The following is a 17,500-nucleotide window of genomic DNA, read 5'->3' as shown; positions in this document are numbered from 1 at the left end:
GACAGCTATCAGGGAGAGACACAGAGAGACAGATAGTTATAGATCAGACAGCTATCAGGGAGAGACACAGAGAGACAGGTAGTTGTAGATCAGACAGCTATCAGGGAGAGACACAGAGAGACAGGTAGTTTATCAGACAGCTATCAGGGAGAGACACAGAGAGACAGGTAGTTTATCAGACAGCTATCAGGGAGAGACACAGAGAGACAGGTAGTTATAGATCAGACAGCTATCAGGGAGAGACACAGAGAGACAGGTAGTTATAGATCAGACAGCTATCAGGGAGAGACACAGAGAGACAGGTAGTTTATCAGACAGCTATCAGGGAGAGACACAGAGAGACAGGTAGTTTATCAGACAGCTATCAGGGAGAGACACAGAGAGACAGGTAGTTTATCAGACAGCTATCAGGGAGAGACACAGAGAGACAGGTAGTTATAGATCAGACAGCTATCAGGGAGAGACACAGAGAGACAGGTAGTTTATCAGACAGCTATCAGGGAGAGACACAGAGAGAGACAGGTAGTTTATCAGACAGCTATCAGGGAGAGACACAGAGAGACAGGTAGTTTATCAGACAGCTATCAGGGAGAGACACAGAGAGACAGGTAGTTTATCAGACAGCTATCAGGGAGAGACACAGAGAGACAGGTAGTTTATCAGACAGCTATCAGGGAGAGACACAGAGAGACAGGTAGTTTATCAGACAGCTATCAGGGAGAGACACAGAGAGACAGGTAGTTTATCAGACAGCTATCAGGGAGAGACACAGAGAGACAGGTAGTTTATCAGACAGCTATCAGGGAGAGACACAGAGAGACAGGTAGTTGTAGATCAGACAGCTATCAGGGAGAGACACAGAGAGACAGGTAGTTATAGATCAGACAGCTATCAGGGAGAGACACAGAGAGACAGGTAGTTATAGATCAGACAGCTATCAGGGAGAGACACAGAGAGACAGGTAGTTATAGATCAGACAGCTATCAGGGAGAGACACAGAGAGACAGGTAGTTTATCAGACAGCTATCAGGGAGAGACACAGAGAGACAGGTAGTTTATCAGACAGCTATCAGGGAGAGACACAGAGAGACAGGTAGTTGTAGATCAGACAGCTATCAGGGAGAGACACAGAGAGACAGGTAGTTTATCAGACAGCTATCAGGGAGAGACACAGAGAGACAGGTAGTTGTAGATCAGACAGCTATCAGGGAGAGACACAGAGAGACAGGTAGTTTATCAGACAGCTATCAGGGAGAGACACAGAGAGACAGGTAGTTGTAGATCAGACAGCTATCAGGGAGAGACACAGAGAGACAGGTAGTTTATCAGACAGCTATCAGGGAGAGACACAGAGAGACAGGTAGTTTATCAGACCGCTATCAGGGAGAGACACAGAGAGACAGGTAGTTTATCAGACAGCTATCAGGGAGAGACACAGAGAGACAGGTAGTTTATCAGACCGCTATCAGGGAGAGACACAGAGAGACAGGTAGTTTATCAGACAGCTATCAGGGAGAGACACAGAGAGACAGGTAGTTGTAGATCAGACAGCTATCAGGGAGAGACACAGAGAGACAGGTAGTTGTAGATCAGACAGCTATCAGGGAGAGACACAGAGAGACAGGTAGTTTATCAGACAGCTATCAGGGAGAGACACAGAGAGACAGGTAGTTTATCAGACAGCTATCAGGGAGAGACACAGAGAGACAGGTAGTTTATCAGACAGCTATCAGGGAGAGACACAGAGAGACAGGTAGTTTATCAGACAGCTATCAGGGAGAGACACAGAGAGACAGGTAGTTTATCAGACAGCTATCAGGGAGAGACACAGAGAGACAGGTAGTTATAGATCAGACAGCTATCAGGGAGAGACACAGAGAGACAGGTAGTTTATCAGACAGCTATCAGGGAGAGACACAGAGAGACAGGTAGTTTATCAGACAGCTATCAGGGAGAGACACAGAGAGACAGGTAGTTTATCAGACAGCTATCAGGGAGAGACACAGAGATACAGGTAGTTTATCAGACAGCTATCAGGGAGAGACACAGAGATACAGGTAGTTTATCAGACAGTTATCAGGGAGAGACACAGAGAGACAGGTAGTTGTAGATCAGACAGAGGGAGAGACACAGAGAGACAGGTAGTTTATCAGACAGCTATCAGGGAGAGACACAGAGAGACAGGTAGTTTATCAGACAGCTATCAGGGAGAGACACAGAGAGACAGGTAGTTTATCAGACAGCTATCAGGGAGAGACACAGAGAGACAGGTAGTTTATCAGACAGCTATCAGGGAGAGACACAGAGAGACAGGTAGTTGTAGATCAGACAGCTATCAGGGAGAGACACAGAGAGACAGGTAGTTTATCAGACAGCTATCAGGGAGAGACACAGAGAGACAGGTAGTTTATCAGACAGCTATCAGGGAGAGACACAGAGAGAGACAGGTAGTTTATCAGACAGCTATCAGGGAGAGACACAGAGAGACAGGTAGTTTATCAGACAGCTATCAGGGAGAGACACAGAGAGACAGGTAGTTTATCAGACCGCTATCAGGGAGAAACACAGAGAGAGACAGGTAGTTTATCAGACAGCTATCAGGGAGAGACACAGAGAGACAGGTAGTTTATCAGACAGCTATCAGGGAGAGACACAGAGAGACAGGTAGTTTATCAGACAGCTATCAGGGAGAGACACAGAGAGAGACAGGTAGTTTATCAGACAGCTATCAGGGAGAGACACAGAGAGACAGGTAGTTTATCAGACAGCTATCAGGGAGAGACACAGAGAGACAGGTAGTTGTAGATCAGACAGCTATCAGGGAGAGACACAGAGAGACAGGTAGTTTATCAGACAGCTATCAGGGAGAGACACAGAGAGACAGGTAGTTTATCAGACAGCTATCAGGGAGAGACACAGAGAGAGACAGGTAGTTTATCAGACAGCTATCAGGGAGAGACACAGAGAGAGACAGGTAGTTTATCAGACCGCTATCAGGGAGAGACACAGAGAGACAGGTAGTTTATCAGACCGCTATCAGGGAGAGACACAGAGAGACAGGTAGTTTATCAGACAGCTATCAGGGAGAGACACAGAGAGACAGGTAGTTTATCAGACAGCTATCAGGGTGAGACACAGAGAGACAGGTAGTTTATCAGACAGCTATCAGGGAGAGACACAGAGAGACAGGTAGTTTATCAGACAGCTATCAGGTTGAGACACAGAGAGACAGGTAGTTTATCAGACAGCTATCAGGTTGAGACACAGAGAGACAGCTAGTTTATCAGACCGCTATCAGGGAGAGACACAGAGAGAGACAGGTTCATTCTACTTTAGTAATACCACAAGATCCAATTACACAGTGTAATCTAACAGCAATATTTAATCAATCATTTATCTTTGCATCATTCAAGAGTGAGCCTCGACTGGGAAAAGTAATCTCCTTATAAGTATTTCTACAGAGGGAAGAATCCAACGTCAACCACTTACTTATGGCTGGAACCTGGCGCCGGGCCGTAGGAGCACGGCTCAGTCACTTTGGTCTGCAGCACGGGGGCCTCATAGAACGCACTGGGAAGGAGCACCAGGTAGTCCTGTAATTAACGAAGGTTACAGATTACCACACACCTCCATTTAAATCCTGTACATCATTATTGGGTGTTAAATTGACCGTCACGGAGACACAGGGAGGGGGGTGAAAAAAAATCAACCTTTCTGTCTCTAATGGAAAAAAAAAACGATTCTAACGTTCTAACATAAATGGACTATGGTTCTGCTGGCTGCAACACCTACAGTATATAACATACACACGGTTCTCACCAGCAGTATGCCCTCAGCCTCAATGACCACGGTCCAGGTACCAGGATTCAGAACAAACGGCTCCACAAAGTTATTCTGGGGCACGTTGACGAAGGTAGGTTCTGAGCTGGGGGCAAACACGATCTGTTTGGACTGTTCTGAGCCTGGGAGAGAGGAGAAGGAGAGACGGAGAGACGGAGAGAGAGAGAGAGAGAGAGAGAGAGAGAGAGAGAGAGAGAGAGAGAGAGAGAGAGAGAGAGAGAGAGAGAGAGAGAGAGAGAGAAAAGAGAGAGAGAGAAAAGAGAGAGAGAGAGAACGAGAGAGAGAGAGAGAGAGAGAGAGACGGAGAGAGAAAGAGAGAGAGAGAACGAGAGAGAACGAGAGAGAGAGAGAGAAAAGAGAGAGAGAGAACGAGAGAGAGAGAGAACGAGAGACGGAGAGACGGAGAGAGAAAGAGAGAGAGAGAGAAGGAGAGAGAGAGAGAGAGAGAGAGAAGGAGAAAGAGAGAGAGAGAGAGAGAGAGAGAGAGAGAGAGAGAGAGAGAGAGAGAGAGAGAGAGAGAGAGAGAGAGAGAGAGAGAGAGAGAGAGAGAGACAGAGAGAGAGAGAGAGAGAGAGAGAGAGAGAGAGAGAGAGAGAGAGAGAGAGAGGTTGAGTGAGGTCCAGATGCAGAGATGAATTCAATTAAAATCAAATCACGTTATATTTCCTCTGAGGGAACTCCTTATATGGAGTGGTTTATTAGAGAATAGGAAAATCTGTAGATGTATCAAGAGAGCATGAAGTACATACAGTACTGTAAATCCACACTCAGAAAATACAGTACTGTAAATCCACACTCAGAAAATACAGTACTGTAAATCCACACTCAGTAAATACAGTACTGTAGATCCACTCAGTAAATACAGTACTGTAAATCCACACTCAGAAAATACAGTACTGTAAATCCACACTCAGTAAATACAGTATTGTAGATCCACACTCAGTAAATACAGTACTGTAAATCCACACTCAGTAAATACAGTACTGTAAATCCACTCAGTAAATACAGTACTGTAGATCCACTCAGTAAATACAGTACTGTAAATCCACACTCAGTAAATACAGTATTGTAGATCCACACTCAGTAAATACAGTACTGTAAATCCACACTCAGTAAATACAGTACTGTAAATCCACTCAGTAAATACAGTACTGTAGATCCACTCAGTAAATACAGTAATGTAAATCCACACTCAGTATATACAGCACTGTAGATCCACTCAGTAAATACAGTACTGTAAATCCACACTCAGAAAATACAGTACTGTAAATCCACACTCAGTAAATACAGTACTGTAGATCCACACTCAGTAAATACAGTACTGTAAATCCACACTCAGTCAATACACTACTGTAGATCCACTCAGTAAATACAGTACTGTAAATCCACACTCAGTAAATACAGTACTGTAAATCCACTCAGTAAATACAGTACTGTAGATCCACTCAGTAAATACAGTACTGTAAATCCACACTCAGTAAATACAGTACGGTAGATCCACTCAGTAAATACAGTACTGTAGATCCACACTCAGTAAATACAGTACTGTAAATCCACACTCAGAAAATACAGTACTGTAAATCCACACTCAGTAAATACAGTACTGTAGATCCACACCCAGTAAATACAGTACTGTAAATCCACACTCAGTAAATACAGTACTGTAGATCCACTCAGTAAATACAGTACTGTAAATCCACACTCAGTAAATACAGTACTGTAAATCCACACTCAGTAAATACAGTACGGTAGATCCACTCAGTAAATACAGTACTGTAGTTCCACTCAGTAAATACAGTACTGTAGATCTACTCAGTAAATACAGTACTGTAGATCCACACTCACTAAATACAGTACTGTAGATCCACACTCAGTAAATACAGTACTGTAGATCCACACTGTAAATACAGTACTGTAGATCCACTCAGTAAATACAGTACTGTAGATCCACTCAGTAAATACAGTACTGTAGATCCACTCAGTAAATACAGTACTGTAGATCCACTCAGTAAATACAGTACTGTAGATCCACTCAGTAAATACAGTACTGTAAATCCACTCAGTAAATACAGTACTGTAGATCCACACTCAGTAAATACAGTACTGTAAATCCACTCAGTAAATACAGTACTGTAGATCCACTCAGTAAATACAGTACTGTAGATCCACTCAGTAAATACAGTACTGTAGATCCACTCAGTAAATACAGTACTGTAAATCCACTCAGTAAATACAGTACTGTAGATCCACACTCAGTAAATACAGTACTGTAAATCCACTCAGTAAATACAGTACTGTAGATCCACTCAGTAAATACAGTATTGTAAATGCACACTCAGTAAATACAGTACTGTAGATCCACTCAGTAAATACAGTACTGTAAATCCACACTCAGTAAATACAGTACTGTAGATCCACTCAGTAAATACAGTACTGTAAATCCACACTCAGTAAATACAGTACTGTAAATCCACACTCAGTAAATACAGTACTGTAGGAGGAGGAAGAGGAAGAGGAGGGAGAAGGGGGGGAGGAGGAGGAAGAGGAGTAGAGGTGGAGGAGGTGGAGGAGGAAGAGGAGGAGGAGAGGGAGTAGAGGTGGAGGAGGAGGAGGAGAGGGAGTAGAGGTGAAGGAGGATGAGGATGAGGAGGAGGACAGAGGAGGAGGAAGAGGAGGGAGAGGAGGAGCGGGAGGAAGAGGAGGGGAAAGAGGTATAGCAAATTATAAGGTCTGAGTTAAAAAAACCCTGTGATAGTATAGGAGGTTAGAGGACTATGGGGGTTGGGTGGTTGAGGGGTCAGAGGTCAGGATTTTCAGTTTCTCAGAAACCCTTGAACCGCGACAGGAAGTTCACCCACAGCCAGCTCTAAACCCTGCCTCTACATGCCAATACCAACCAATCACCAGTTGCCTCTGGGAGAGGCCACAACGACCATCCATGAGGAGAAGAGAGCGACGAGGGGAGGAGGAGCGAAAGGAGAGCAGCATAATTGGAAGAGAAAGAGGAGGAGAGGCTGGGGAGAGGAAGGCTGTGTCCCATTGGACACACCACCACCCATATTTTCCCTATATAGTGCACTAAGGGTAGGATAGTACAGAGTCTTACACTTACAGTTACCGCACATGAAGTTCTTCCCGTCTTCCAGGACGGACACCCTGCCCCTCATGTCCAGGCCACCCCGATTCACGTAGCGCAAGACTATTTGAAACAGGTCCGGAGAGCTGACAGAGACTTGAACCACCACCTTGGACTGGGGGGATGACACGTAGGGGTGGGGGGCAGGGAGGAGGACAAGAGATGGAGAGGAGGGAGGGGAGAGGGTAGGGAGGGTGAGGAGAGGGGAGAGGGAGGGTGAGGAGAGGGTAGGGAGGGTGAGGAGAGGGGAGAGGGTAGGGAGGGTGAGGAGAGGGGAGAGGGTAGGGAGGGTGAGGAGAGGGGAGGGGAGAGGGTGGGGAGGAGGAGAGGGAGAGGAGGGGAGGGAGGGGAGAGGGGAGTAAGAAGAGGGTAGGAAGGGTGAGGAGAGGGGAGAGGGTGGAGGGGAGGGGGGGAGTAAGAGGAGGGTAGGAAGGGTGAGGAGAGGTGAGAGGGTGGGGAGGAGGGGAGAGGGCAAAACGAAGGGATAGAGGGAAGAAAGCAAACCACTAGTTAATACCACACCACCACCATTCCTTAATACCACACCACCACCACTCCTTAATACCACACCACCACCACCACCACTCCTTAATACCACACCACCACCACTCCTTAATACCACACCGCCACCACTCCTTAATACCACACCACCACCACTCCTTAATACCACACCACCACCACTCCTTAATACCACACCACCACCACTCCTTAATACCACACCACCACCACCACTCCTTAATACCACACCACCACCACTCCTTAATACCACACCACCACCACCACTCCTTAATACCACACCACCACCACTCCTTAATACCACACCACCACCACCACTCCTTAATACCACACCACCACCACTCCTTAATACCACACCACCACCACCACTCCTTAATACCACACCACCACCACTCCTTAATACCACACCAGCACCACTCCTTAATACCACACCACCACCACTCCTTAATACCACACCACCACCACTCCTTAATACCACACCACCACCACTCCTTAATACCACACAACCACCACTCCTTAATACCACACCACCACCACCACTCCTTAATACCACACCACCACCACTCCTTAATACCACACCACCACCACTCCTTCATACCACACCAGCACCACTCCTTAATACCACACCACCACCACTCCTTAATACCACACCACCACCACTCCTTAATACCACACCACCACCACTCCTTAATACCACACCACCACCACCACTCCTTAATACCACACCACCACCACTCCTTAATACCACACCACCACCACTCCTTAATACCACACCAGCACCACTCCTTAATACCACACCACCACCACTCCTTAATACCACACCACCACCACTCCTTAATACCACACCACCACCACCACTCCTTAATACCACACCACCACCACTCCTTAATACCACACCACCACCACTCCTTAATACCACACCGCCACCACTCCTTAATACCACACCACCACCACTCCTTAATACCACACCACCACCACTCCTTAATACCACACCACCACCACTCCTTAATACCACACCACCACCACTCCTTAATACCACACCACCACCACCACTCCTTAATACCACACCACCACCACTCCTTAATACCACACCACCACCACCACTCCTTAATACCACACCACCACCACTCCTTAATACCACACCACCACCACCACTCCTTAATACCACACCACCACCACTCCTTAATACCACACCACCACCACCACTCCTTAATACCACACCACCACCACTCCTTAATAGCACACCAGCACCACTCCTTAATACCACACCACCACCACTCCTTAATACCACACCACCACCACTCCTTAATACCACACCACCACCACTCCTTAATACCACACCACCACCACTCCTTAATACCACACCACCACCACCACTCCTTAATACCACACCACCACCACTCCTTAATACCACACCACCACCACTCCTTCATACCACACCAGCACCACTCCTTAATACCACACCACCACCACTCCTTAATACCACACCACCACCACTCCTTAATACCACACCACTACCACTCCTTAATACCACACCACCACCACCACTCCTTAATACCACACCACCACCACTCCTTAATACCACACCACTACCACTCCTTAATACCACACCAGCACCACTCCTTAATACCACACCACCACCACCACTCCTTAATACCACACCACCACCACTCCTTAATACCACATCACCACCACTCCTTAATACCACACCACCACCACCACTCCTTAATACCACACCACCACCACTCCTTAATACCACACCAACACCACTCCTTAATACCACACCACCACCACTCCTTAATACCACACCACTACCACTCCTTAATACCACACCACCACCAACACCACTCCATAATACCACACCAGCACCACTCCTTAATACCACACCAACACCACTCCTTAATACCACACCACCACCACCACTCCTTAATACCACACCACCACCACTCCTTAATACCACACTGCCTCATACAGCCTGGGATCGAACCCTGGTCTGTGGTGACGCCTCATACAGCCTGGGATCGAACCCTGGTCTGTAGTGACGCCTCACAATGCCTTAGACCGCTGTGATACAGCCTGGGATCGAACCCTGGTCTGTAGTGACGCCTACCGGAGGCCCTGGGATGTTTTTCTAAGGAGTATAATTCATTGGCTGATCCCTCCTACTTCCTACAGGAAGTCCCACCCAGTTGACCATACATGGTGATAGCCTTCAATGGCGCTGCCCATGTTAAAACAGGCCTTGTGACTCACGTGTGCCCTCTAACCATCTCTATGCCTAGCACACACCTCTCGCGCCCGCCCACTCCACAAAACACACAGGGAGCACCAACAATGCAAACACGCTAGCTTCCGTCATCAATCACCCCAAGCATAAAGCAAGCTGTCCTACTAAAGCTATACTACAGGGACACTATACCTAAAACGTCGACCTATTGAACCTTGAGACTTATTCAGGAGAATAAGTTATGGTGGCAAATGCAAATGGGGTTAGAATGACTGAGGTTTGAGTTGGCCGCAGAATTGAACCCAATTCATTAGTCATGAATATAACAGAGAAACACACAGAGAGGATGTCTATGTTAACATAGCAACTCCTTCCCCGGGAGGGGGGGGAGAATTCAGTTACTAACTACTAACAAATAAAACGACACATCGTTTGGAAAATATAATAACAGCTGTGTGTGAGATCTAAGACGGTGGAAAGGGAGGACAGAGCCACAGAGATATAGGCTATATGTACTATAGGTATTAAATATACATGTGGTATAGAGGACTCACCTGAATGGAGGACATCTGAGCGTACCCTCTCCAGCTGAACCCTTCAAACTCCAAGGGGTTGTAGCCGAAGCGCACCGGACGCCCGTCCAGCATGGTACCCTCCTCTATCTCAAACTTCAGGTGGTGCAGGTCTGGAAAGTAGTGGTCTGGACGAGGCCTTGAAAGGAGAGACGGAATGCTAGTTTAAAAAAAAATATTAATAATTTACGTTTAAAATAATATTTTCAGTAAATGAAAATAGAAAGTCTCCTATTTGGGTATCGTATGTTTCTCGGGGGTTAATGAAGCTTCCGGGAAAAAAAGTGATCAGGAAATGACAATGGGACTCTTCTTCTTTTTTCTATCTGTGATGTAAACGGAATGTTTTCACACCCGTTTTTTCACTCACATGTTACACTTGGATCCCTCCACGTTGGGTCTGCAACGACATCTCCCGGTCCTCTCCCCACAGGACTGACCCACTGATCCTCCAATGTCACACTGACAGCCTGCAACACACACATCAACACATCTAGAGGACTTAATATACTGCAGTACAACCTGCAACACACACACATCTAGAGGACCTGATATACTGGAGTACAACCTGCAACACACACACCAGACACAGTACACCAGACTGGTGTTATTGTAACAGAGGAGATTTGGAATTCGCCGTCTCGAGGTATCTCTGCTTGAGACATGTAAAGCCCAACTTTTGCCCCCGAACCATGAGGATGTCCTCTTGATCTAATGGTTAAGATGTTGGGTTGGCGAGCGGTACTAGGACCCCTGGGTTCCTTGAACCCCTGGGGTTACCTAGCCTATCCACAGGGGGTACTAGGATCCCTGGGGGTACCTAACCTATCCACAGGGGGTACTAGGATCCCTGGGGGTACCTAGCCTATCCACAGGGGGTACTAGGATCCCTGGGGGTACCTAGCCTATCCACAGGGGGTACTAGGATCCCTGGGGGTACCTAGCCTATCCACAGGGGGTACTAGGATCCCTGGGGGTACCTAGCCTATCCACAGGGGGTACTAGGATCCCTGGGGGTACCTAGCCTATCCACAGGGGGTACTAGGATCCCTGGGGGTACCTACCCTATCCACAAGGGGTACTAGGATCCCTGGGGGTACCTAGCCTATCCACAGGGGGTACTAGAGAAGACTCATGAGACCATAGGCCTACTGGTAGATTGTACAAGAGGGGGTACTTCAGGGGTCCTCTGGACAGAGCAACATTCAGTTGGTGGGACAGTAGTTGAAAGGGTTACCTTGACAGCCGAAGAAGCTGCCACTCTGCAGGTTGAAGTATCCGTCTTTACACACAGAGCAGGTGCCACTGCACACGTTGGGTTTACAGTGACATTGGCCGTTGTTCTGAAGGAGCCCGAGAAGAAAAGAAAAAAACCTTTTTAAAGATCCTTTGAATTGAAACAAGTAGTGGTCTAACTGAACTGTATATCCATCTGTAGCGTGACAGAACTCTACTGTAGCTAGCCAGTATTACTGGTCTAACTGAACTGTGTGTTCCATCTGTAGCGTGACAGAACTCTACTGTAGCTAGCCAGTATTACTGGTCTAACTGAACTGTGTGTTCCATCTGTAGCGTGACAGAACTCTACTGTAGCTAGCCAGTATTACTGGTCTAACTGAACTGTGTTCCATCTGTAGCGTGACAGAACTCTACTGTAGCTAGCCAGTATTACTGGTCTAACTGAACTGTGTGTTCCATCTGTAGCGTGACAGAACTCTACTGTAGCTAGCCAGTATTACTGGTCTAACTGAACTGTGTTGTTCCATCTGTAGCGTGACAGAACTCTACTGTAGCTAGCCAGTATTACTGGTCTAATATGTTCCATCTGTAGCGTGACAGAACTCTACTGTAGCTAGCCAGTATTACTGGTCTAATATGTTCCATCTGTAGCGTGACAGAACTCTACTGTAGCTAGCCAGTATTACTGGTCTAACTGAACTGTGTGTTCCATCTGTAGCGTGACAGAACTCTACTGTAGCTAGCCAGTATTACTGGTGTAATTGAACTGTATATCCATCTGTAGCGTGACAGAACTCTACTGTAGCTAGCCAGTATTACTGGTGTAATTGAACTGTATATCCATCTGTAGCGTGACAGAACTCTACTGTAGCTAGCCAGTATTACTGGTGTAATTGAACTGTATATCCATCTGTAGCGTGACAGAACTCTACTGTAGCTAGCCAGTATTACTGGTGTAATTGAACTGTGTTATTCCATCTGTACCGTGACAGAACTCTACTGTAGCTAGCCAGTATTACTGGTCTAATTGAACTGTGTTATTCCATCTGTACCGTGACAGAACTCTACTGTAGCTAGCCAGTATTACTGGTCTAACTGAACTGTGTTGTTCCATCTGTAGCGTGACAGAACTCTACTGTAGCTAGCCAGTATTACTGGTCTAACTGAACTGTGTTGTTCCATCTGTAGCGTGACAGAACTCTACTGTAGCTAGCCAGTATTACTGGTCTAATGTGTTCCATCTGTAGCGTGACAGAACTCTACTGTAGCTAGCCAGTATTACTGGTCTAACTGAACTGTGTTGTTCCATCTGTAGCGTGACAGAACTCTACTGTAGCTAGCCAGTATTACTGGTCTAACTGAACTGTGTTGTTCCATCTGTAGCGTGACAGAACTCTACTGTAGCTAGCCAGTATTACTGGTCTAAGTGAACTGTGTGTTCCATCTGTAGCGTGACAGCACTCTACTGTAGCTAGCCAGTATTACTGGTCTAATTGAACTGTGTTATTCCATCTGTAGCGTGACAGAACTCTACTGTAGCTAGCCAGTATTACTGGTCTAAGTGAACTGTGTGTTCCATCTGTAGCATGACAGAACTCTACTGTAGCTAGCCAGTATTACTGGTGTAATTGAACTGTATATCCATCTGTAGCGTGACAGAACTCTACTGTAGCTAGCCAGTATTACTGGTCTAATTGAACTGTGTGTTCCATCTGTAGCGTGACAGAACTCTACTGTAGCTAGCCAGTATTACTGGTCTAATTGAACTGTATATCCATCTGTACCGTGACAGAACTCTACTGTAGCTAGCCAGTATTACTGGTCTAATATGTTCCATCTGTACCGTGACAGAACTCTACTGTAGCTAGCCAGTATTACTGGTCTAATATGTTCCATCTGTAGCGTGACAGAACTCTACTGTAGCTAGCCAGTATTACTGGTCTAATTGAACTGTGTTCCATCTGTAGCGTGACAGAACTCTACTGTAGCTAGCCAGTATTACTGGTCTAATATGTTCCATCTGTAGCGTGACAGAACTCTACTGTAGCTAGCCAGTATTACTGGTGTAATTGAACTGTATATCCATCTGTAGCGTGACAGAACTCTACTGTAGCTAGCCAGTATTACTGGTGTAATTGAACTGTATATCCATCTGTAGCGTGACAGAACTCTACTGTAGCTAGCCAGTATTACTGGTGTAATTGAACTGTATATCCATCTGTAGCGTGACAGAACTCTACTGTAGCTAGCCAGTATTACTGGTGTAATTGAACTGTATATCCATCTGTAGCGTGACAGAACTCTACTGTAGCTAGCCAGTATTACTGGTCTAATGTGTTCCATCTGTACCGTGACAGAACTCTACTGTAGCTAGCCAGTATTACTGGTCTAACTGAACTGTGTTGTTCCATCTGTAGCGTGACAGAACTCTACTGTAGCTAGCCAGTATTACTGGTCTAATATGTTCCATCTGTAGCGTGACAGAACTCTACTGTAGCTAGCCAGTATTACTGGTCTAATATGTTCCATCTGTAGCGTGACAGAACTCTACTGTAGCTAGCCAGTATTACTGGTCTAATATGTTCCATCTGTAGCGTGACAGAACTCTACTGTAGCTAGCCAGTATTACTGGTCTAATATGTTCCATCTGTAGCGTGACAGAACTCTACTGTAGCTAGCCAGTATTACTGGTCTAACTGAACTGTGTGTTCCATCTGTACCGTGACAGTAGCTAGCCAGTATTACTGGTCTAATATGTTCCATCTGTAGCGTGACAGAACTCTACTGTAGCTAGCCAGTATTACTGGTCTAATATGTTCCATCTGTACCGTGACAGAACTCTACTGTAGCTAGCCAGTATTACTGGTCTAACTGAACTGTGTGTTCCATCTGTACCGTGACAGAACTCTACTGTATAGCTAGCCAGTATTACTGGTCTAACTGAACTGTGTTGTTCCATCTGTAGCGTGACAGAACTCTACTGTAGCTAGCCAGTATTAATGGATGCTTCATGTGAACTAAATCAGTTGAATCGTTGAGAAAAAAAAAATATTTTCACCTGAGCACACTCTGCTACACCAGCCACAGTCCCTTCAACGTTGCATTCACAGTCTGGGAGAAGGAGGAACACACAGAAAATACAGTACATTTTTGTCATTCACTTCAGGAAGTAGTATAGGAAGTAGTAGAATCTACTGCTACCCAAACGGAATTTCTCACGTTTGAAACAGGTCAACCCAAAGTCTGCTACATAAATGATTCACAATAACAAGCACAATGTTTCCTTTTGATAAAACAGGAAGTGTAAAGATGTCTCCTTTTGATAAAACAGGAAGTGTAAAGATGTCTCCCTTTTGATAAAACAGGAAGTGTAAAGATGTCTCCCTTTTGATAAAACAGGAAGAGTACAAATGAAGTCTCCTTTAAAAAAAACATTTGACCCCATTTTCTCCCCAATTTCGTGGTATCCAATTGTTAGTAATTACTATCTTGTCTCATCGCTACAACTCCCGTACGGGCTCGTGAGAGACGATGGTCGAAAGTCATGCGTCCTCCGAAACACAACCCAACCAAGCCGCACTGCTTCTTAACACAGTGCGCATCCAACCCGGAAGCCAGCCGCACCAATGTGTTGGAGGAAACACCGTGCACCTGGCAACCTGGTTAGCGTGCACTGCGCCCGGCCCGCCACAGGACTCGCTGGTGAACGATGAGACAAGGATATCCCTAACGGCCAAACCCTCCCTAACCCAGGCGACGCTAGGCCAATTGTGCGTCGCCCCACGGACCTCCCGGTCGCAGCCGGCTGCGACAGAGCCTGAGCACGAACCCAGAGTCTCTGGTGGCACAGCTAGCGCCGCGATGCAGTGCCCTAGACCACTGCGCCACCCGGGAGGCCAAATATGTCTCCTTTTGATAAAACAGGAAGTGTAAAGATGTCTCCTTTTGATAAAACAGGAAGTGTAAAGATGTCTCCTTTTGATAAAACAGGAAGTGTAAAGATGTCTCCCTTTTGATAAAACAGGAAGTGTAAAGATGTCTCCCTTTTGATAAAACAGGAAGTGTAAAGATGTCTCCTTTTTGATAAAACAGGAAGTGTACAGATGTCTCCTTTTTTCATAAAACAGGAAGTGTAAAGATGTCTCCTTTTTGATAAAACAGGAAGTGTAAAGATGTCTCCTTTTTTCATAAAACAGGAAGTGTAAAGATGTCTCCTTTTTTCATAAAACAGGAAGTGTAAAGATGTCTCCTTTTTGATAAAACAGGAAGTGTAAAGATGTCTCCTTTTTGATAAAACAGGAAGTGTAAATATGTCTCCCTTTTGATAAAACAGGAAGTGTACAGATGTCTCTTACTGGAACATCTGTAGACGGTGTCAGATGACAGGTTCCAGTACAGAGGTTTACACCTGTCACAGGCCACACCCTCCACGTAAGGACGACACTCACAGGAACCCTGTTAAAAGACGTGCAGAGATGACTAAACAATGAACAACAGTACAGAATACAAGTTGCATTTGGTTAAAACATATTTTATTAGAAACCGAACGAACTGTAGATGTAAGCGACTTACAACAGTTGGCAGGACCTCGTTCTGCACAGAGCCGGCTGGGTTGCAGGTGCCAGCTGTTCAGGGGAGAAAGTAACACATAGTTTGGTTTATCTCTTCATCTCTTTAACTCTCTCTCTCTCTCTCTGGGACAATAAAGTAGAAACTTGGAATTTGAAAGATTGAGATCAAGTTTAAGATCAAGATGGACTCTAGTCTTACCTTGGCACAGAGGGAATCCGTAGGTTCCAGAGCTGCAGGTGTTACACCCCTGTCCTACGACGTTGGGTAGACAGGTACACTGACCACTCACCTGGTCACAGCTACTGAACCTGGAGCCCTCAGCTGAGCACTGACAAGCTGAGGGAGGAGAGAGATATTGATACATTAGCATAGTAGCTGTGGAGCGAGATAGCCAGCTAGCTACATTCAGAATAATTTTTAAAATTGAACCTTTATTTAACTAGGCAAGTCAGTTATGAACAAATTCTTATTTACAATGACGGTCTACCGGGGAACAGGGGGTTAACTGCCTTGTTCAGGGGTAGAATGACAGATTTTTAACCTTGTCAGCTCGGGGGATTCGATTTAGCAATCTTTTGGTTACTGGCCCAACGCTCTAACCACTTAGGCTACCTGCCTCCTCTACACTCTAACCACTAGGCTACCTACCTCCTCTACACTCTAACCACTAGGCTACCTGCCACCTCTACACTCTAACCACTAGGCTACCTGCCACCTCTACACTCTAACCACTTGGCTACCTGCCACGTCTACACTCTAACCACTAGGCTACCTGCCTCCTCTATACTCTAACCACTAGGCTACCTGCCACCTCTACACTCTAACCACTAGGCTACCTACCTCCTCTACACTCTAACCACTAGGCTACCTGCCACCTCTACACTCTAACCACTAGGCTACCTGCCACCTCTACACTCTAACCACTAGGCTACCCTACCTCCTCTACACTCTAACCACTAGGCTACCTGCCTCCTCTACACTCTAACCACTAGACTACCTGCCACCTCTACACTCTAACCACTAGGCTACCTGCCTCCTCTACACTCTAACCACTAGGCTACCTGCCTCAATCTCATTTACAGACTCTAACCACTAGACTACCTGCCTCTACACTCTAACCACTAGGCTACCTCCCGCCTCAATCTCATTTACAGAAAGGAACACTCACTCACTCTCTCACTCTCTCTCTCTCTCACTCACTCTCACTCTCTCTCTCTCTCTCTCTCTCTCTCTCTCACTCACTCTCTCTGTCATTCGGATAAGACGGTATAGTAAATATAGCACAACACATAATGCAAAGGATCCAATGACAGAAACGTCTTCATTAACATATTTATAAAATAAGTGTACCGAGTTTTTTTAAAAAACATATTGAATCAATCTGATTTTAACAACCAA

At 45.9% G+C, this 17,500-nt stretch overlaps 1 protein-coding gene across 4 annotated transcripts in view; it reads right to left on the bottom strand.

Moving 5' to 3' along the window:
- The window catches only part of lama5 (laminin, alpha 5), a 418,234-nt gene that overhangs the window by 224,966 nt on the left and 175,768 nt on the right, over nucleotides 1-17,500 (bottom strand). For all 4 annotated transcript variants that reach the window (XM_052481312.1, XM_052481311.1, XM_052481313.1 and 1 more), the window contains 10 exons: nucleotides 16,301-16,438; nucleotides 16,103-16,155; nucleotides 15,886-15,985; nucleotides 14,589-14,641; nucleotides 11,529-11,634; nucleotides 10,662-10,761; nucleotides 10,274-10,430; nucleotides 6,953-7,091; nucleotides 3,820-3,962; nucleotides 3,490-3,593 (listed from right to left, as the gene is read on the bottom strand). In XM_052481312.1, the coding sequence (XP_052337272.1) occupies nucleotides 3,490-3,593; nucleotides 3,820-3,962; nucleotides 6,953-7,091; nucleotides 10,274-10,430; nucleotides 10,662-10,761; nucleotides 11,529-11,634; nucleotides 14,589-14,641; nucleotides 15,886-15,985; nucleotides 16,103-16,155; nucleotides 16,301-16,438 (1,093 nt within the window). The remainder of the gene's footprint in view (nucleotides 1-3,489; nucleotides 3,594-3,819; nucleotides 3,963-6,952; nucleotides 7,092-10,273; nucleotides 10,431-10,661; nucleotides 10,762-11,528; nucleotides 11,635-14,588; nucleotides 14,642-15,885; nucleotides 15,986-16,102; nucleotides 16,156-16,300; nucleotides 16,439-17,500) is intronic.

Source organism: Oncorhynchus keta, chromosome 27 (genome assembly GCF_023373465.1).
Source record: "Oncorhynchus keta strain PuntledgeMale-10-30-2019 chromosome 27, Oket_V2, whole genome shotgun sequence".
Taxonomy (NCBI): domain Eukaryota; kingdom Metazoa; phylum Chordata; class Actinopteri; order Salmoniformes; family Salmonidae; genus Oncorhynchus; species Oncorhynchus keta.
The sequence above is the reverse complement of the archived record's forward strand: the minus strand, read 5'-3'. Positions and strand labels throughout refer to the sequence as shown.